Genomic DNA, 18,945 nt, shown 5'->3' with positions numbered 1-18,945 from the left:
AGCAACACACAGAAATAGTGAACTGTAGAACGATGCAGCAGCAGCAGCCGCGGCGTGCCATAACATACCAACATATTGTAATTCAATATATTTTAATATTTCATTCTTATGCTTTGACTACAACATGTCCTTAATCGCTGAAATGAATAAAGCAGCAAATAAAATCAATTCTCTAATTCAAGAAGCTAACTACCGAGTACCTCCCCCATATTTATCGAATACCTACAAGAAAATATGAATGGCGCTAAATAGCTATACATGTATAGTGCATCGATTCCTACTTCTCATTTACTTTCTTCATTTTGGGCAACTAAATATTTTAAATATTAACAACACTAAACTTTGTTCAATGCTGGTAGCACGTCACCAAGTCAATGTAACGAGAACGAAAAGTGAAAGTTCGTCAAAAAACGTTCCGATTGGTTAAGACTGGCTGAGGCTACGCGCCGCCAATAGAACGCTGTCCTTGAACAACGTCTTGGATATGTGAGAACAGAACCGAGGCAGTGATTTGTCAAGTTGACTTGCCGGAAGTTAAAGTATGCGAATATACTTCAAATGTTGTGACTAAAGTTTTTTAGTTAAGTGTAAAAGTTTTAAATTTAGTTTAAGTAAATGAAGTGAGCGTAAGATGATTAAATTATGTCTCCTGCTTCTTATAGCAGTCACGAAAGGTAAAGTGTTAAGTTTGTAAAGTGTTTAAATTGTGAATGTGTGAAACTTTCTATCGACAATGCTGTATTGTTGCAGACTGTGTGTCGCAGGACGAGGACGGGCCGTACCGTGGCAAGTTCATCGGGAAACTCAACTCCTACCACCATCAGGTCCGTATGTAGCTCACAGCAGGTTCGCATTTGTTCAATATTTACTATACACTTGCAAGTCTTTACATGAATGAAAGAATCAAGTGTACCGACTGGGCGCAGCTGGCAGTACCTCCGTGTGTAACTGGTGCCTACTGTTGCAGGTGTCCGGTGAAGTCTATGCTGTTGATGACTTCACTATCCTTCTGGTAAATTTCAACTATGATGGCACCGGGGACGACACATTCTTCTGGGCTGGAGATTCAGGCAGGCCCGGCCCGCAAGGTTTCATTGTTCCTAATGAGTATGGCAGGTGAGTGTCCCAATGTACACTTTTAATATAATTATTATTTGCATATACTGGTTGTTTTGAATGCACTCATCATCAACAAGTTGTGCTTGAACTAATGTACCATGGCCTCATGCAAGCAAAGTGTTAATACTTGTTCAATCCATTTAACGAGTTGGGCTTTGAGCTTCTTGATGCTGCACAGCAGTGGAATTCCAAACTTAGAAATATTTTTTGTAACAATTTACTGCAATTCTTTTTTTCTAAATAGTGTTCACTCTGAGGGGCTTTTGATCCAAACTTTGTAGTCCATGTTATAAATGATAAATTATTTTTGCAAGTTGGTTATAACACTTTTACAAGGCAATCTTTGAAATAACTAGATGAGACCAGCAATGAGGCAGCTGGTTTATAGGCAAACAAAATGTTTTTTTTTTATGTATCCTCACACTATGATTTTCTCCTGTATCATGGGTGCATTTACAAATATACAATTTCATATGCATAAGACACCCAGACCCGAAACAACAATTTGGGGATCACACTAAGAGTTGCCCATGCGGTAATCAAACCTTCTACATGTTGCATGGCAGCCAGTTGCAGTCATTGGCCGCTTAAATAATATTTAATAAATGTGCTTTGTACAAATACTTCTTGATACAAGTCCCAGCACAACCGATGGCCAGAGTCTGATGCGGTGGGACAAGTTCACACATTGTATTTTCTCATTCTTTCTTATTTAATTAACCATCAACACAAATTCCTTTTCTTATTTATATGCCATCTTACTAAGTAGAAATGATTACAGGAATTAAACAATGCCAAGAACTATAAATAAAACAATGAGAAAATACACAAAGCATAAACTAACTTATAGAGACAATCTGGCCATCATTTGTACATACCAAGAGTACAATGTTTCATTAAAATCAGTTTTAAATTTTATTAGTTAACGTAATTTCCATTAATTTTGACTTAAAAGATTTTTAAATAGCTGGGCCGCATAAACGGTGTTAATAACCAGTCGTATTGTATCGGCGTGCGTGGCCTGCATTGTTTTCTCATGGAAGCCTTCCCAATGTACTCGTGTTGCAGGACCAACATCCTGGAGCGTTACTACAATGCAGAGGTGAGGCTAGCAGTGCCCGAGGGCAAGCGCATCTCGCGCATCAAGTGGCTCGCAGTGTACGACATCGGCAGCCAGAACGCCTTCGGGGACGTGTACGTGCCGGACGACTTCGAGGCCCCGGCCGAGCGCGCCATCGGCCCGCTCACCGGCACCCCCGCCGTCTCCAGCAAGCCCGTGCGTCTGCTGGACGCCACCACCATACTGTACGCGCACACATCCTCGTCGCCATTCGCTGAGAGATAGCTTTTTGGATGTAAAACGAACTGTATCGGTACAGGATCCCGGAGCTGCGGTACGACGGCAGCGGCGAGGAGGTGTACTTCTGGGTCGGAGTGGGCCCGCAGCCCTCCTCTAAAGGCGAGAAGATACCCGACGAATACGGATAGTAAGTAGACCGCGACGCGGCCGGCAGCCGGCGTGCGGCGGTAGTGTACATGTGTGCGCTGTGCAGCCTGGAGCCGCTGCGGCGCTACGCGGGCGAGGACGTGCGGCTGGCGCTGGGCGGCGGCCGCCGCGTGTGGGACGTGTCCTGGCTGGCGCTGTGGGACCGCGGCGCGCCGGGCGGGGGGCGCGCGCTCGCCAGCGTGCTGCTGCCCGACGCGCCCAACGTGCCGCCCGCGCCGCGCCAGCCCGCCGCCTACACCGCGCGCCTGCCGCACTGCCGCCAGCTGCACCGCGACCTGCAGGTGTCCTGGGAGGTCTTCGGCAACCAGATCACGCTGGAGGTGGCCGCGCGCATGGACGAGGACGAGTACGCCGCCTTCGGCATCTCCGGCAGCGACTCCGGCTCGCGCATGCTGGGCGCCGACATAGCCGTGCTGCAGTACGACGCGGCGCAGCAGCGCGGGCTGGCCGCGGACTACAACGTGACGGCGGCGGCGCCCTGCGTGCAGGTGCTGGGCGCGTGGCGCGGGGTGTGCGCCGACGCCGTGCTGGGCGGCCTGGACTCCAACCAGGTGTTCAGCGCGCGCCGCGAGGACGGGCTCACCATCATCTCGTACCGGCGCACGCTGGCCGCGGCCGAGCCCATGGACCGCGACTGGGCGCTGGACCGGCCCGTGTACGTGGTGTGGGCGCTGGGCCGCCTGGACGCCGCCAAGGAGCCCGCCTTCCACCGCCTGTACCCGCGCCACGACGTGTCCCTGCGGCTCTCGCAGGACCCGCCCGACAATGACTGCGTGCCCTTCACTGTGTCAGTATTTATTTCCACATTCTCCGTCTCACTGATCTAAACTGATGTTTATTTTGCAACCAAAACACGAAACAGTAGTTCTACACATCAACAATATAATTATATAGTTGAGTTTGGATGGTAAGTGATTATGAACTCTAAAACCAGCCTCTTTAAGTTTAAAGCTTGCAATTTAATTTATTTGTCACTGGCTTCTTCTGGTCAGTTTACGTTCAGCTCGATGCTTCCAAATGTTATACGAGTGAATGTAAGACTGTACAACGGTCGCTGCAGGGGGTCCCGGTCGGCGCCGCCGCCGTGGGAGGTGGCGGAGCTGTTCGACCCGGCGCTGCGCGTGTTCACGTTCCGGCTGGGGCCCGCGGGCGGCGCGCGGGGCCTGGCCGGCCGGCCCCTGCGACACTCGCCGCCGCTCGCCTGGTACGTCAACGGCCAGCTGGCGCCCGACCTGCAGCTGCGCCGCGGCCTGCAATATGTCTTCAAAGTACGTCTTCATTCAAGTGATAAATGTCTCCGTAAATCTGTTCATTGCATTTGGAATCCAGTTTAAACGAGTACACGAGTGTCATTGACGGAGTCCTGGTGAGCGCAGGTGTACGGCGGTAACGACCCGCACTCGGCCACGGAGTACCACCCGCTCATAGTGACGGCCGAGCCGCTGGGCGGGCTCGAGCGACTCAGCGAGCCCGCGCAGCGCCAGGCGCGGGTACTGGCCGGCGTGCACTACACGCGCCGCGGCCGCCTCGCGCCCACCGCAGGTACGTAGCCGGCAGCGTATGTCGTCCGTACCCCCCTTGTCCTTGGTACAGTGGTGTGTGTTGCAGCCGGGCCGCTGTGCGTGGCGCGGCACGCGGCGGGCGCGGACCGGCGCCGCGACGACGACTACGCCACGTTCCGCGCCTTCAACCGCTCGCTGACGTGGCAGTGCGCGGCCGAGGCGCCCGCCGAGCTGCTGGTGGCGCCCAACTCCACGTGGCCCGACCGCGTCTACTACCAGTCCTTCACGCACGCCGGCATGGGCGGCCGCATCTACGTCGTCGACAAGCACCGCCGCAACATCGGCCGCACCGGCGCCGCCACCAACCCCGCGCCCGCTGCCCGCCTGCTGGCGCTGCTCGCGCTGCTGGCGCTGCTGCGCTAGCGCGGGATCCGCATCGTGTATTATTTATGAATATTAATATCTTTGTAAATAGCCGACTTACAGGAAAATAAAAGTCTTTGAATTGTCGATACGAAGTTTTTATCACTCTAAATTAAATGAATCACATTACATAATATATCGCAGTAACGATCGCCCGCCGGGCCGCTAGGCCCGGTGCAGGTCCAGGAAGTCCAGCAGGGTCTTGGGCAGCGCGTGCGGCGGCAGCGGGCGGCGCGAGCGCAGCAGCGCGCGCGCGGCCAGGCACGCCAGCGTCACGTGCTGCAGCACGCGCACGCGCGAGCCGCGGTTCAGCGTCACCAGCTCGGCCGGCGAGTCGCCGAACTTGTTGGGCTGGTCCAGGTGCGCGCCGCCCGCCAGGAGCACGCTCACCAGCTCCGTGCTGAAGTTGTAGGGGATGGCGGCCACGTGCAGCGCCGTGGAGCGCGCCTCGTTGCGCACGCGCACGTCGGCGCCGCAGGCCAGCAGCAGGCGCACCACGCCGGCGTGCGGGAACACGGGCGCCGCGTCCAGCTCGTCCGCGAAGTACGTGGAGCGGATCACGTTGAGGCGCGACACGCACAGGTGCAGCAGCGTGTCGCCCGTGCTGGCCGAGCGCACGTCCGCCGCCAGCAGCGCGCGCACGCCCGCCGCCACGCCGCGCCGCTCGGCCGCGGTACTAGCCCGCGCCAGTAGTAGGTATATCACGTGCGTGACGCAGCGCAGCGCGCGGTCGAAGGTGTCGGCCTGCGCCTTGAACACGGGCCGCGCCGCCAGCAGGCGCCGGCACGCCGGCAGCTCGTCCGCCAGCAGCCGGAACACGCGCAGCACGTCGGCCAGCGCCGGCAGCCCGCGCGCGCGCTCCAGGCGCCCGCCCGCCGCGTCCAGCATCAGCCGCGTCAGCGCGCACGCCGTGTGGCACGTGTCTGCGGACCGACACCATCAACCATACTGTCTGCTCCGTGGGACGACACCACTCGGGCCCCGCCCGCAGTACTCACCTGACGACAGCAGCGAGTCCTTCTCGATGCGCAGCTGCAGCGCCCAGCTCCACAGGTCGATGCAGCGCTGGTAGCGGAAGGCGTCGGCGTAGGAGGCGCCGCGGTACATGAGGCGGAACACCGTGTCCTTGTGGTCGGGCCCCAGCACGCGCGCCACCACCAGCAGCGACTGCGTGCGCAGCGCGTCCATGTCCGTGGCGGCCGCCTCCAGCTCGGCCGGCGTGCGCCACTCGCGCGCCCCGCCCAGCGCCGGCGCGGGCGCGCGCACGGGCCGCTTGGGGATGTAGGCGCCGCCGCCGTGGCGGATGGCCGTGGCGCGGCGCCACGCGCCCAGCGCCGCCGTCACGTCGTTGAACTCGTCCAGCTGCGTGCTGCCCAGCAGCTCGTAGGCGTCGGCCATGCGCGCGGCCGAGTAGCGCACGCGGCCCGCCAGCAGGCTCACGATCTGCGCGGCGCCCTTGAGGCAGGCCGTGCGCAGCGCGTCGTCGCCGGCGCGCGACGCCAGCAGCGGGTCGGCGCCGTGGTCCAGCAGCAGGCGCGCCGTCTCCAGGCGGTGCTCCTGGATGGCGTAGTGCAGCACGGTCTTGAGCTGCGTGTCGCGCGCGTTCACCTCGGCGCCGTGCTCCAGCAGGTAGGCGCACAGGCGCACGGACTGCACGCTGTTGATGAGGCACGTGCCGCCGTTGTGGTTGGGGCGGTGGATGTCGGCGCCGCGCGACACCAGGAAGCGCACCACGTCCAGGTGCGTCATGAAGCAGGCCGAGCGCACGGGCGTGGAGCCGCTGTCGGAGCCCGCGTCCACGTCGGCGCCCGCGTCGGCCAGGACGCGCAGCACCTCGAGGCGCCCGGCCACGGCGGCGCACCACAGCGGCGTGACGCAGTGCACGGAGCGGTCGTCGGGCACCTCGTACACGCCGCGCTGCTCCAGGTCGGCGTTACACACGTGCACCAGGTACTCCACGATCTCCACGTTCCCGCGCCGGCACGCCACGAACAGCGGCGCGCAGCCGTCCAGGCGCCGGTCGCACAGCGCGCGCCGCTCGCTCGGGCTCATCCTGCGCCCACACATGGCTTTACCAGGGCTTTTTACTCAGTAAGAGTCTGACACTCCCTCTCGCCTCAGCCAAGGCGCGAGAGAAGTCACTGACCAAAATATAAATCACAGACCAACATTTGTATATATTAATGCAAAAGTTGGTCTGTAATTAACTTTTGTTAAGCCCCTAACTATTCTATTTCAAAAGCTTAACCACTTGTGCCAGAGACTTGTTTTATTATCCACAATCTTTAAGTGCAAAATCTTTAAATGATATTTCAGGCTGTTTTACTTGATACATACTTTTATTTACATTTCTACCTTTTGTTACTTTTGTTGCGAATGCATGTTGTGGCACTTTGGTATTTTATTAAGTTCCTATCATTCCTTGTGTCTTGTGCAACAACACCACCCATTGTACACTATTTTATTTAATGTATTACATTATGATTATCTGGTGAACAATAAAGTATTTGTAAATAAATGAGTGAAATAAGTACTCTCATAATTATTGTAGTGTGTAAGTATATATACATGTCCATTCCTAGATCTAAGTGTGTAATCAATATATTCAATTGTATCTTAAATATGTTTTAAAGTAGTATTAAATGTAACTTCAAACAATAAAGTAGTTTTCTTTAATCTCTGCAATGCACCACCTTACATTAATAACCATACAATAACATAATAAATAATAGTGTACTCTCTTGATAATGTAAACACACTTGTATAAATGAAAGTCCATACTTCAGAATATTTACTTGAAGATAAAGTTAAAACTAAAATTGAGTGAACTGTATGAATGTGAGTGCTGATGTGAGGAATCAGAAAGGTGCTCTTGATGGCTCAATACAAACCATCAGGTACATGCAGTGCCTCAAGATAGCTAGGAGGCTGCAGAGAGATGTAAACTGCCTTCCTTGGCACCACCTATGAGGTTTGAAGCTGTGGGTGGATAGCAACTGCTTTTATAATAAAAATGTAATATTGCAAAAGTGTTTCAATGATTACAATATGGGCAATCTATTTATCACTTGACTTTGCTATTGAATGTTTCCAAGTATGTAAGCCCTACTACTGCTAGTGAAAGACAAAGACATTCAAAAGTCAGTGAGTCGATGAAGTAAGCGGAAACAGATGGTAGACGGAATGGCAGGCACGCGACGTACCGCTCGAGGGCCGTGCGCATCTTGGCGGAGAGCCTGGCGCCGGGCGCGCTGTGGCGGCACTCCTGCATGAGGTCGTGGAACAGCGCGTCGTGCTGGCGCGCCGCGTCCGCCTGCTTGCTGGTGGACGGCCCCGACGGCCCGTCCTCCCACATCGCGGCCGTGCGCGCCAGCCGCGCCCGCCCAGATTACACAGCGTTCGGCTATCTTCACTCAGCCCCGACGAAAATAACAAACAAAGACACTTTCGATTCAACTAAATTCAATACGGACGTTACTTATTGTGCGGTTTGTTTTGTTTTTCTGCGTCGTACTGTCCATAGCGCTGTTTCTTTGCTATTTTCCATTTGATTTGACATAATTGACATGACATTTACACAGATTTCCGAATTTGACATATGACATTATAATGACAAATGACAATCCATTTGACATTGACAGATAATGTTCAACCCGTAGACTGAAAATCCTATGTTTCTCTGTCTACGGATCCATCAAATGGCACGAGCGGACTTTCTAGCGAATTTTCATCGGTACTAGTGGTAAAGGTTATCCACAAGCATAGGATTCTCAGGCTACGTAACACTAAATAAAATAAGGACACTGGATTTGGAGTGGGGTTGGCAACTGTCAAAGTGGCGGTAGCCTCGATGGTCACATTAGATAATTTCTATGCGTATACTATAAATTTAATTTTTAATAAATAAAAAGCGTGCCTTGAACTTGGAGTGCATAACATTTAAGACCCTAAAATAAGAAAATTCGCCAGCTTTGGTTGAAAGATATAGGTCTGGAAAAATAATCTACTAGAATACTTTTTCTAATGGTTCGAAGGCGCAAGATAACTAAACCCCACATTTTCTTGTATAACTCATATTTCATATTTTTTAATAAATTCTCTTTATCTCTCATTATATTATAATATTATATCGGAATCTTTTCTTCAATCTTGGCAATGAAAACGGATAGAAAGGGCAAAATATAAACGAAAACCAATTACATTTCAACGAACTTTCCACGCAAAGAATCATCGCAGTTTTTTAGTTCGTCTTTCAGATCTGCGATACACCAATTAAAAAACATAATGCTGAATTATTGTTTATTGAATTTCGTCTACAGACGTTTTAATACATTGCCAGTCCATCTATGCTGGCGCCATCTGTGTTTTACTTTTACCGGCCAATCCCATTAGAGTACTTTTATAGTTTTATCAGTTTACAGTTTATTTATATTAGTATATACTGTGATTAGTATGGGGTGTATTTAATGTCTATCTTTTATTACTGATTGACCGCTTATACAAGTGACGCCGACGCAGTGGTGTACACTGTGGCGTAGCGTATTATACTTGTATAAATTCCATAGTGTAATAGTATTTATAACATGAATCGTCGTGTTTATTAAGTACCCATAATATTCCCATCGGTGGATGTAAATTTCTTTTGTTTGCATTTATATTTCAGTGTGGTTAAAAATAGTAAAAATAATTAATAATGTACCACATTGAAGAAGACTTGGAACTGCCCGAGGTTTTGTTCGACTCTGCTGATGACTCGGTACAGTAAAACAAAATTATTACTTTTTTGTCTAAATAATGATCTATTATTTTATTAAGTAAAGACGTTATTCACATTAGGTATAGACCTTCGTATCGCACATTTTAACCAAGTTTCTGTAATTAGCATTGGTCTGATGTACATGTAGAACATCTGGCGCTGAGTTACTGAGTACTCTTGGAGGCAAAATGTAGGAGTTGGAATCCGGGAAATAATTGTATTCAGGACTTATGCGTCTCAAATAAGTCCGGAGATACTACAGGATTCTTGTTCTGTAATTTTCCTACAACTTTATTTTACTAAAACTAAACCAAATGAAAAGTATATCTGAGAAATAGCAAAATGAAGATATTTAGTCCTGTGCCCCTAATAAAACAGATATGTTTTGTATTTTTCCAAATTTTTCTGATCCGAGTTAATGTGTTAGAAAGTAGAATTATTAGAAATCTTGAGGACCAGTGCAGTGTATTCAAGAACAAAAGCTCTCAGGTCGGGTCTACTTTGTTTGTTTGTGCATAAAAGAGCAAGTACTAGTGTAATTGCACATTAAGCATTTTGTACCATTCAATTGAGCAATATATTAAAATCAGCTTTGTTGTATGGAAGCCCCACTAGATTTTTATTTTATTTTTAGTATTTCTTTTTATAGCCGCATTAGAATCATCCTTTTTCTATTTGTATACCAAGACAGCACAATATGTAACTCTAGTACCTATCTTGAAACCATTGCATATATTTCTTATGTACTTCCATAGTTACCTACGGTAACATCAATCATGTTAACACAATAAAAAATATCTTTATACATATTATCAATGTTGAACTATTAAACTTTCACAGTTTCTGAGATACAATATGGTGACACCTTGCAATTTACCTGTACAGTTACAACTGCCCAGATAAATAAGGTGTGTTAGAGCCTATTTAAAGAAAGTCAAAGAAATTTCAAGGTCTAAAATTATCTTTATTTATATATCATAGTTACTTCTGAGGATGCACTCCAACACTCAGACCAAATTCAATTGTCCCAATAGAGATAAATACTATAAATGAGTAATGATTGTGAGTAGAGTACGTTCGAGATGCCGTCGGCCGAGGAGTTGGTGGAGCAGCGCGCTAAGGAGCTCGCGTACTACGTAGAGCTGCAGCGCCTGCGCGAGCTGGAGGAGGGCGACGAGGCGGCGCACGAGGTGCTGTCGGCCGAGCTGTCCGGCCTGCTGTGCCGGCCGCAGGCGCCGCGCCCCGCCGCCGCCGAGCTGTGGGCCGCGCTGGCGCCGCACGTGCCGGGCGCGCCCACCGGCGACGAGGCGCCCATGCTGCAGGCCGGCCTGCTGGAGGCGCAGATGCCGCAGATCGTGCGCGCGCTGGCCGCCGGGGTCAAGTCCGCGGCGCGCTGGTCCGACGCCGACATGCTGGGCTCCTGCGCTCTGCTCACGGTCGCCGTGTTGATGGAGAACTCGCCCTACCGACGGAAAGCCGTGCGCACGTTACATGCGCTCCTGGACCGGTACGCGAAACGGGAACAGGTATGGAGCGACGACGTGACCGCGTGATGTACGGCGCGACGCGGGCGCCCGCACTGAGACCGTCTGTCTGTGCTAGTTGATGGCCGTGGCGTACATGATGGTGATGGCGTTCCCGGCGGGGTCGGCGGCGCGCCTGGAGCTCAGCGACCAGGTGTGCAGCGGGTCGTGCTCGGGCGGCGACCGCATCGCCTACATCCTCAACAGCACGGCCATGCTGGACCTGCTGGGCGCGGGCGGGGCCACGTTCTGCGCGCCCAGCTTCATGCAGGTGGTGCGCGCGGCGGCCCGCTGGCGCCAGGTCGAGCCGGCCGCGCAGCTGCGCTGCATCCAGCTGGCCGGCCGCATGCTCACCGAGTCGCTGGGCGGCGGCTCGCCCGAGACAGAGCCCGAGGAGCGCGCCGAGCTGCTCGACCACCTGCGCCCGGACCCCGACATGGCCAGCGACACGCCGCAGAAGGATAGATTGAAGGTCAGTCTCTGGAACCGCGCGGGACTCGGGGGGCGAGGGTGAGTTGTGCAATTCCCCCTGCCTTATCTTGGCCCTGGCTGCCCTTTCATAATCTTTTATATTTACAAGTACAAAAAAATGTTACTAACACTGTTATAACTAATATGACAGATAGTAGTTGTAGGGACGAATCTGTGCTGTCTCGAGTTCCTACACAGAGACACATTCTAATTTACGCTTAAACTAGATGATTAGACAGCAGAAGGTAGCTTTATAAATCATATCAATATAAGGTAATAAGATGTTTCAAAAGTGCCTAATTTAGGATTAATCTATATATTAATATGTGATGCAAAAACTTTGGACCGCTTTTTACGAAAATTGCGCGGACGTAGGAGCATAAAATTTGGTACACTTATAGTTTATGTGTAGGAGAAGTGCAGGACGCTAATATTTTTCAAAAATAATGCTTATAAAGTACATTAAATTAATAAATAAAACATTACACACACATGCATAGTATCTGATCGTATTTGACAAAACGTCAAAATCGATAGACATTGCGATGATATTGACGTCTCATATGAATAGAGTTTTATAAAAGAGTTTGTTTGAGTTTGAGTTAAATAAAAATTATCCTTGAACGTATGTTAAGTGGTATTGTAAATTAAATCGTATATGGTTGAATTTCAACCACTAGGCGACCACTAGTTGAAATAAATGCTTTGACTTTGCACTTATTTGTTCATTCTATGGTAATACAGACAAGTAACTCTTTATATTATTGTGTTTTCCTTTATTTTTAGGTGCTGGTTGACGCAACCAAGTTACGATTGTTGTTCCACGCCGAGCTGTGAGGTGCTCAGGCATGGATGGCAAGCAGTCTATGTTAATATTTATGATTTTACACAAGTAAGCATACAAATTAATACATTTTTACAAAAATAATAATATTTACTTTATGTAAATTCGTACATTCATTTTTATGTAGGTAATCCTTATTATTGAGTAGTAATGATTGTGTATATTCGAGATTCAGGCAGTAGAGAGTAGAGGCGCACGGCGTCACGCGTGCGGCAGCTCCAGCCCCATGCGGGTCATCGGCAGCGTCAGCGCCGCGCCCAGCAGCGGACGGTGGTACGAGCCGCGCATCTCCCACCTGCAAGCACAAGTTACTACACACGACTGTCGGCACCGGCTGCACTAGTGTATGGCGGCCACTGACCCCGCGGCGTGCAGCAGCGCGGCGGCGGGCGCCTGCAGCGAGCTGGCGGCCGCCTCCAGCGACTCCAGCCCCTCCACGAGCGCGCGCGCCCGCACGTGCGCCAGCAGGCGGCGGGCCAGGCCGCGCCGCCGCCAGCCCGGCGCCACCGCCAGCGCCTGCAGCCAGCCGCTGCGCCGCGGGCCCCAGCACTCCGCCACGCTGGCCGAGCCCAGCACGCGGCCGCCGCGCGTGGCCACCACGCCGTACAGCTCGGCGGGCAGGCGCGCCGCCAGCCGCTCGGCCGCCGCGCGGTGCGCCAGCGCGGCGCCGGCGCCCAGCGCGCCCAGCACGGCCAGCAGCAGCGCGGCCGCCGCGCCGGCGCCGCCGCCCAGGAAGATGAACACCACGGCGCCGCCCAGCACGCACACGTGCAGTGTCAGCTGCCATAGTGATCTCATTACTTGTATACTACGAGTCACACTCGTACTAATACTCCAACAGTCGATGGAGTATATATCCGTATTTATATTGTAATCTTTAACTATGTAATCTTATGTATAATACTTAAGTGGTAAAACTTTCTTCTGAAATATTTTTCATAATTAAATAAATCACTACCAAACAGAACGACTATTCATTTCATATATTTCAGCTGGCCCCAATCTCTTTTATTGCAGTTTCTGTACAATAAATGGATACTCACAATTACTGAACAATAGATAACATACTACTACTCCTACCTTGTCTAATTTAACACTTATTTCTGATCTGTATCGTAACTAATACATAAAACTGAAGAGTTAATTTAATTTCTGTTACAATGCTCTCCAGAAGTGTTATTTAAATTTTTACCCTACTGGTACAAATTTAAATATTTGTGTTGGATAGTGCAATTATCGAGGAAAGCTATAGGCCATATAACATTTCACTACAATCAATACGAGCCAAGCAGAGTGGGTGAAACCATGCGGAGGTAGCAGATATTTTATAAAGCAGAATTTATAATTATTTTGGTGTTGGATAGTGCATTTATCGAGGAAGGCTTATAATAGTCACGCCACAATCAATAGGGGGCAGCAGAGCTGCAACAAATGTCTTTAGACATTCGCAAATGTAAATATTGACTATTTTGATGGAGACCTTAGATTCATCACTAGGAGTAGTGTCAGAACTCCCAAAAAAACTCGGTTTGAAAATAAATTATTTCGACTATTCAAAAACAATTACATCATTAATTATTTAATAATTATATATTTGTTTTCATATTTTCTACATTTTTCTAAACTTCGGCAATACAGATAGGGACTTGATGGAAAAATGTGATGTTGTAAAATACAATATTATCCACTAACTGGGTTATTTCTCATAGTCAGTATAGTATGTTATATTGATACTTTACTATAAAAATAAACGTTTATTTTGACTACAAAAGTATGAGAGAATAATGTTATAGTTACCTTGATGGGATAAATATCTAAAACTCTCAAATCTTACTTAGATTGGATAGTTTCATGAAATGAAAAGATTCTTAATATGAAATATGCCTTCATTTAATTTGCCTATGTAACAACATATTATATTCATATTGGCATAAAAATTGTGAATAAGAATTGGTCGGAGTGTAGCAAAGGGTGTGCAAGGGGCTTGGGACTTAGAAAAATTTTGACCAAAAATAAAAAAAAATAAAAATGGCTAGGATTTTGATTCCATCGTATAGAATACCTAAAAATAAGGCGAAAAGCATCGGGGCACGTTTTGTCTAGGACTTCAGGTTCGCCTGAAAATGAGCTCTAAAGGTCAGTTCGCTATGTACGTAAAAACACTTAGAAAATTTTCAAGCAAAATTAACAATTCTTATAATTGGCTGGTTTTTAATTTCCATCGCATAGAATACATAAAAATAAAGCGAAAAGCATCTGGGAACATTCCGTGTAAGACTTCAGGTTCGCCTGAAAATGAACCCTAAAGGTCTGTTGGGGATGTACTACATACAACACTTAGAAAAATTTTCAATCAAAATTTTTATTTTACGTATTCACTACTTTTTGCTTTTTATCGTGTAGAGGGATGAAAAATAAACACTTTTCACTCTGATCACTTTTTGCCTAGCGTCAGCCGTTCGCCAGTTATAACGAGTGAAAGGTAGGTCTGAAAACTGAAAAGTTTCGAAAATCAAATTTGTTTAATACCAATGTCTAGAACACACGAATACAAATATTTTTTGTTCTGATCACTGACCGGTACGAGTTACCAATCGACAAATATTCGTAGTTGAAGGCAACCAGGGACTTGTAATTTTTTCGCGATTTGAGCCGGGCCGTTTACATTAGGGTGTGCAAGGAGTTTAGGACTTAGAATTTTTTTGTCAAAAATGAAAATTCCTATAAATGGCTAATTTTTAATTTCCATCGTATAGAATACATAAAAATAAAGCGAAAAGCATCTGGGAACATTCCGTGTAAGACTTCAGGTTCGCCTGAAAATTAACCCTAAAGGTCAGTTTCCGATGTACGTAAAACACTTAGAAAATTTTCAAGCAAAATTTTTATTTCGCGTATTCACTACTTTTTGGTTTCTATCGCGTAGGGGGATGTAAAATAAACACTTTTCGTTCTGATCACTTTTCGTCTAATGTCAAAGGGTTGGCGGGAAATAGTCCTAGAAAAGTAAATATTGCTTTAAAAAATAGAAAACAATATATATTTATCATAAAATTATTAAAAACGTATAAAACAAAAAAAAATAAATAGAGATACCATTGGAACTTTTAGCTAAAGTTAATAAAAATTTACCATATAAATTTTTATATAGAAATTCCCGACACGTCTTACGCAGGTGCCCGCTCGCGCGGGAGTGCCCGCGCGACCCGATGTCTTGTTTATATAGATGTTTTCACCAAATTTTGGCAAGTTGATGTATCGGCGACGCATTTCGAAGCAAATTTTGTACTCAAATTTCGATTTTTGTATGATTTCCGTTGCGAAATTGCGATAAAAAGTGTTCATAGTTTCATAGTTTATTTTATTAATCATTTTTAGTTTTATTCATTTTTAATTTAGTTATTACTTTTTTTAATATTCTTTAATAGTAAGTTAGTACTTAGTTGTAGATTTAGTTTTTGTTTTAGATTTAAGTTGTTTTTTTAATTGTTTTTAAGTAGATTTTAGTTTTTATTAATTATATTTTATTTAGTATTAAGTAGTTAGTTAGTAAGTAAACATGAATCCTTTAGAGCTAATTTTGGCAAGGAATTTTAATTTATGGAATTACGCCTGCGCAATTCCCAATGAGGAAACTGCGGTGGCTGCAGCCAAGGCATGGCTGCTAATTCCAGCCCGGACGCCTCGGTGTCCAACATGCCGAGGCCCGATGTCGAGGGAGGCTAAGGACAGCTATAAATTAAAATACCGATTAAGGTGCTGGAGGTGTGCAAGGGAGGGCAGGCCGTCCATTAGGTCCCCTCTGAAAAATACTTTTTTTGAAAGGGCGCACGTTAGCGTATTAAATACGCTACGCCTAATGGTGCACTTTTTAAGGAAGGATAAGGTGTCGCAGGCGGCCAAAGATGTCGGGGTAACAAAAAAGACGGCGATACAAGCTTACCATTACTTAAGAGAGGTGTGCGAGGTGGCGGAAGCTCACGATAGAGAAATGTTAGGTGGTAGCAATGACGTGGTCGAAATCGATGAAACACACTTATATACAAGAAAGTACCACAGGGGCCGGCTGTTAAGGCGGCAAACATGGTCGTTTGGGTGCATAAGCCGCCTTACTAGAAAAGTTCACGTAGAACTTATCCCAGATAAAACCCGTACGACTCTGGACCCTATAGTAGAGGCAAACGTTCGCACAGGGTCGTACATTATGTCCGACATGCACCGCGCCTATAATAACATTCATTTACGGTTGGGCATGAGGGGTCACTCAGCTGTCAACCACAGCCTAAACTTTGTCGGGGGCACGGTTGACATTCCCGTAGATGCCTCCCTGGGAGTACCGGCTCCAGGTGGGAATGTAAAGGTGAAAATCCACACCAACACCCTGGAGCGGCAGTGGCTGGAACTAAAAAAGCATTGTCGGACATGTAGGAGCCAGCGTCGCCTTAAGTGGTACATGGGAGAATACATGTACCGTCACAATGTATTAAAGGATCTCCCATCGGACGCGGCTCGATTTCGCCGTCTCTTGCGGGATATGCATAGGGTCTATCCCGGCTTAGGGAAAAGAGGCATCAAAACCAGAAATTGTCGGTGTCGCGATCCAAATTGTCGCCGTCGAAATTAAACTCGAAATCTGACGAGTAAAATAAAATCGAAAGTAAACCCGGTACGAGTAATCTGACATTTCTCTATCGTGAGCTTCCGTCACCTCGTACACTTCTCTCAAGTAATGGTATGTTTGTGTCGCCGCCTTGCCTGTTTAGTTCCAGCCACTCTCGAGTCCTTGACCCCTCATGCTACAAATGTTCCAAATAAATCCACAGTACCTACCCTCGCAGGCCTCGCACACTTATCCAGCCGTTTATCGGAGAACGACTGACGTTAGACGAAAAGTGATCAGAACGAAAAGTGTTTATTTTACATCCCCCTACGCGATAGAAACCAAAAAGTAGTGAATACGTGAAATAAAAATTTTGCTTGAAAATTTTCTAAGTGTTTTACGTACATCGGGAACTGACCTTTAGGGTTAATTTTCAGGCGAACCTGAAGTCTTACACGGAATATTCCCAGATGCATTTCGCTTTATTTTTATGTATTCTATGCGATGGAAATTAAAAATTAGCCATTTATAGGAATTTTCATTTTTGACAAAAAAAATTCTAAGTCCTAAACTCCTTGCACACCCTAATGTAAACGGCCCGGCTCAAATCGCGAAAAAATTACAAGTCCCTGGTTGCCTTCAACTACGAATATTTGTCGATTGGTAACTCGTACCGGTCAGTGATCAGAACAAAAAATATTTGTATTCGTGTGTTCTAGACATTGGTATTAAACAAATTTGATTTTCGAAACTTTTCAGTTTTCAGACCTACCTTTCACTCGTTATAACTGGCGAACGGCTGACGCTAGGCAAAAAGTGATCAGAGTGAAAAGTGTTTATTTTTCATCCCTCTACACGATAAAAAGCAAAAAGTAGTGAATACGTAAAATAAAAATTTTGATTGAAAATTTTTCTAAGTGTTGTATGTAGTACATCCCCAACAGACCTTTAGGGTTCATTTTCAGGCGAACCTGAAGTCTTACACGGAATGTTCCCAGATGCTTTTCGCTTTATTTTTATGTATTCTATGCGATGGAAATTAAAAACCAGCCAATTATAAGAATTGTTAATTTTGCTTGAAAATTTTCTAAGTGTTTTTACGTACATAGCGAACTGACCTTTAGAGCTCATTTTCAGGCGAACCTGAAGTCCTAGACAAAACGTGCCCCGATGCTTTTCGCCTTATTTTTAGGTATTCTATACGATGGAATCAAAATCCTAGCCATTTTTATTTTTTTTTATTTTTGGTCAAAATTTTTCTAAGTCCCAAGCCCCTTGCACACCCTTTGCTACACTCTGACCTAAGAATTTACTTAAATGAATATTTTAGTAATAAAAATGTTAAATCAAGTGGAAGCCTGATAAGCAGCAGACTGTAATATGAATAACAAAACTAAATTGACTTGGCGAAGGCGCAGCGAGTGAGACAAGTAGGTACATACCTCTTGAAAGAATAACATGAAGAACGCCTCGAGATCATACTCCGTAATGCTGCAACGCACGAGCTCTGCCCGCACTGCGAGGTCCTGAGGCGTCGCGTCTCGTATCACAAAGTCGCTCTCCATGTTATCAGACGTCTGCATCGCAGCCAGCAGAAGCTACACCGGCGACTATTCACTTTGTCCTTATTTTGATCACATAGACCTCATACTTACTCATACAAAATGACTAATCTATAAAACTACGTCATAAATTAAATTCCTTTCCTGTTCATGAATTTGTACGCATATAACAAGTACAGTATAAAATAGGTTCATCAAAATATACCTACGTTACATGACAAAAACAAACTTTGTATTCAAAACTTTCAAGTTTGTCTTGGGACTGTCAACTTGTCAAATGTCGGAAGTCGGATCGTTCCATTTCCATTAGGAATCATATGGACGGGAAATGATTGTCTATGGGTAGAATTTCTTGATGTATTTTGATCGACGAACTATTTTGTACTAATGTATTTGAAAAAAATGCACATTAAAGAAATGCATAAACAGCAAAAATCTTCTGCTAAACATTTTGTTACGTCACAAAATTATGCCATTATAAAATACAGCTGCTTTTTAGCAACGGTGTGGTACTGCAGCTGACCAACAAAAGATGACCAAAAAAAAAGGCATAAAAAATCAAGAGCTGCTAAACTAACTAAAGGCTGCTTAAATGCTGTTTATATTTTTATTATTTAAGACTAACAATACGCCATATT

The 18,945-nt window shown here is 46.9% G+C and overlaps 4 protein-coding genes across 6 annotated transcripts; 2 read left to right on the top strand and 2 right to left on the bottom strand.

Annotated features, from left to right (window-relative positions):
- The first annotated feature begins 217 nt into the window (after positions 1 to 217).
- Positions 218 to 4,638, top strand: LOC118270196 (protein Skeletor, isoforms B/C). Its single transcript, XM_050698010.1, has 9 exons — positions 218 to 674; positions 751 to 824; positions 968 to 1,116; positions 2,188 to 2,424; positions 2,499 to 2,606; positions 2,673 to 3,413; positions 3,687 to 3,894; positions 4,003 to 4,168; positions 4,235 to 4,638. Exons 1-9 carry the CDS (start codon positions 632 to 634, stop codon positions 4,549 to 4,551), a joined length of 2,043 nt encoding a protein of 680 aa, XP_050553967.1. The 5' UTR covers positions 218 to 631; the 3' UTR covers positions 4,552 to 4,638.
- Positions 4,634 to 8,141, bottom strand: LOC118270781 (protein fem-1 homolog A). The gene is made up of 3 exons (XM_050698011.1): positions 7,755 to 8,141; positions 5,550 to 6,604; positions 4,634 to 5,474 (listed from the first exon to the last, which is right to left on the bottom strand). Exons 1-3 carry the CDS (start codon positions 7,904 to 7,906, stop codon positions 4,717 to 4,719), a joined length of 1,965 nt encoding a protein of 654 aa, XP_050553968.1. The 5' UTR covers positions 7,907 to 8,141; the 3' UTR covers positions 4,634 to 4,716.
- Positions 8,142 to 8,959: 818 nt separating this feature from the next.
- On the top strand, positions 8,960 to 12,472 carry LOC118270720 (uncharacterized). Of its 3 annotated transcripts, none has more exons than XM_050698018.1 (5): positions 8,960 to 9,307; positions 10,378 to 10,833; positions 10,910 to 11,302; positions 12,088 to 12,193; positions 12,321 to 12,472. In XM_050698018.1, the coding sequence occupies exons 1-4, from the start codon at positions 9,245 to 9,247 to the stop codon at positions 12,136 to 12,138; spliced, it is 963 nt and encodes a 320-aa protein (XP_050553975.1). In that variant the 5' UTR covers positions 8,960 to 9,244; the 3' UTR covers positions 12,139 to 12,193; positions 12,321 to 12,472. The 3 variants fall into 3 exon arrangements, with proteins under 3 accessions (XP_050553975.1, XP_050553974.1, XP_050553976.1); XM_050698017.1 differs by having other exon boundaries at positions 12,315 to 12,464; XM_050698019.1 differs by having other exon boundaries at positions 12,294 to 12,438.
- On the bottom strand, positions 12,211 to 18,590 carry LOC126911331 (uncharacterized). The gene is made up of 3 exons (XM_050698021.1): positions 18,188 to 18,590; positions 12,507 to 12,925; positions 12,211 to 12,440 (listed from the first exon to the last, which is right to left on the bottom strand). Exons 1-3 carry the CDS (start codon positions 18,326 to 18,328, stop codon positions 12,347 to 12,349), a joined length of 654 nt encoding a protein of 217 aa, XP_050553978.1. The 5' UTR covers positions 18,329 to 18,590; the 3' UTR covers positions 12,211 to 12,346.
- Positions 18,591 to 18,945: the final 355 nt, after the last annotated feature.

This window comes from Spodoptera frugiperda, chromosome 13, assembly GCF_023101765.2.
Source record: "Spodoptera frugiperda isolate SF20-4 chromosome 13, AGI-APGP_CSIRO_Sfru_2.0, whole genome shotgun sequence".
Taxonomy (NCBI): domain Eukaryota; kingdom Metazoa; phylum Arthropoda; class Insecta; order Lepidoptera; family Noctuidae; genus Spodoptera; species Spodoptera frugiperda.
Note: the sequence above shows the minus strand (reverse complement) of the source record. Positions and strands in the feature narration are given on the sequence as shown.

Coding starts and splice junctions, on each gene's coding strand:
- LOC118270720 (XM_050698018.1), top strand. CDS start 9,245: ATGTACCACATTGAAGAAGACTTGGAACTGCCCGAGGTTTTGTTCGAC. Junction 9,308..10,377: donor TCGACTCTGCTGATGACTCG/GTACAGTAAAAC, acceptor GATTGTGAGTAG/AGTACGTTCGAGATGCCGTC. Junction 11,303..12,087: donor CGCAGAAGGATAGATTGAAG/GTCAGTCTCTGG, acceptor CTTTATTTTTAG/GTGCTGGTTGACGCAACCAA.
- LOC118270781 (XM_050698011.1), bottom strand. CDS start 7,906: ATGTGGGAGGACGGGCCGTCGGGGCCGTCCACCAGCAAGCAGGCGGAC. Junction 6,605..7,754: donor ATGCGCACGGCCCTCGAGCG/GTACGTCGCGTG, acceptor GTGTGGGCGCAG/GATGAGCCCGAGCGAGCGGC. Junction 5,475..5,549: donor GGACTCGCTGCTGTCGTCAG/GTGAGTACTGCG, acceptor GTCGGTCCGCAG/ACACGTGCCACACGGCGTGC.
- LOC118270196 (XM_050698010.1), top strand. CDS start 632: ATGATTAAATTATGTCTCCTGCTTCTTATAGCAGTCACGAAAG. Junction 825..967: donor TCAACTCCTACCACCATCAG/GTCCGTATGTAG, acceptor CTACTGTTGCAG/GTGTCCGGTGAAGTCTATGC. Junction 2,425..2,498: donor CTGGACGCCACCACCATACT/GTACGCGCACAC, acceptor GTATCGGTACAG/GATCCCGGAGCTGCGGTACG.
- LOC126911331 (XM_050698021.1), bottom strand. CDS start 18,328: ATGCAGACGTCTGATAACATGGAGAGCGACTTTGTGATACGAGACGCG. Junction 12,926..18,187: donor TCATGTTATTCTTTCAAGAG/GTATGTACCTAC, acceptor TCACTATGGCAG/CTGACACTGCACGTGTGCGT. Junction 12,441..12,506: donor GCGCTGCTGCACGCCGCGGG/GTCAGTGGCCGC, acceptor TTGTGCTTGCAG/GTGGGAGATGCGCGGCTCGT.